This window comes from Camelina sativa, unplaced genomic scaffold (genome assembly GCF_000633955.1).
Source record: "Camelina sativa cultivar DH55 unplaced genomic scaffold, Cs unpScaffold04259, whole genome shotgun sequence".
NCBI classification, from domain to species: Eukaryota; Viridiplantae; Streptophyta; class Magnoliopsida; order Brassicales; family Brassicaceae; genus Camelina; species Camelina sativa.
The window spans coordinates 1-667 of NW_010925353.1; the positions used below are offsets into that span (position 1 = coordinate 1).

Here is a 667-nt window from a genome sequence, read left to right on the forward strand (position 1 = left end):
AAAAAAAAAAGGCTCAACAATGTGACCAATTCTGATTCGTTACTCTATTTGTAAAAAGGACAACAATCTCTAAACAGAATAAAACTGATTCAAAGAAAAAAAATAATAATATGAATTTGTACCCTAAATGACACAGTCCACAATTTAGTAATAAACACGTTTCATTTTAATTTCCGCTATAGTACCATTATCTAGAATCTAGATGATAGACATGAGGCGTACGTTAATCCGTAAACCGGTGACAATTTGTAGAGACAAGACAACCTCTTCGATATGGGTGATCCCGTCCACCTGGATCCGGTTGACCATGTCGCTTGTCTTGTAAGTTGTCCTTCAATGCATCGTAGCTTATATATCTCGACGCTTGAAGAATCCTACGGCTGGCTGACCACATCCAAACTTGATGACCTCATTTTCAAGATTTCTTTCTGTCCACCGTCATGGATTTCCCACTCAACGGGTCACATTCGATCTGTCGAGATCGGACCAACGCTGGAAATAAAGCCACCGAGATGATTACGTAGAGGATTAAGAGCTTCATAGTATCATTCTTCATCGAGAGGGTCAAACGGAGAGTAAATGATCTGATTAACTAGAAGTTTTGTAATTAAGCACTTTATTATAATTGTTTTTTTTTCCTAGCTACGTTTAGTTAATTCTAGGGTCA

At 37.6% G+C, this 667-nt stretch overlaps 1 protein-coding gene across 1 annotated transcript; it reads right to left on the reverse strand.

The window, feature by feature from the left end:
• Window positions 1–223: 223 nt before the first annotated feature.
• Window positions 224–541, reverse strand: LOC104774646 (protein RALF-like 14). The gene is given in 1 exon segment (XM_010499169.1): window positions 224–541. A coding segment is annotated over 1 exon segment (318 nt).
• Window positions 542–667: the final 126 nt, after the last annotated feature.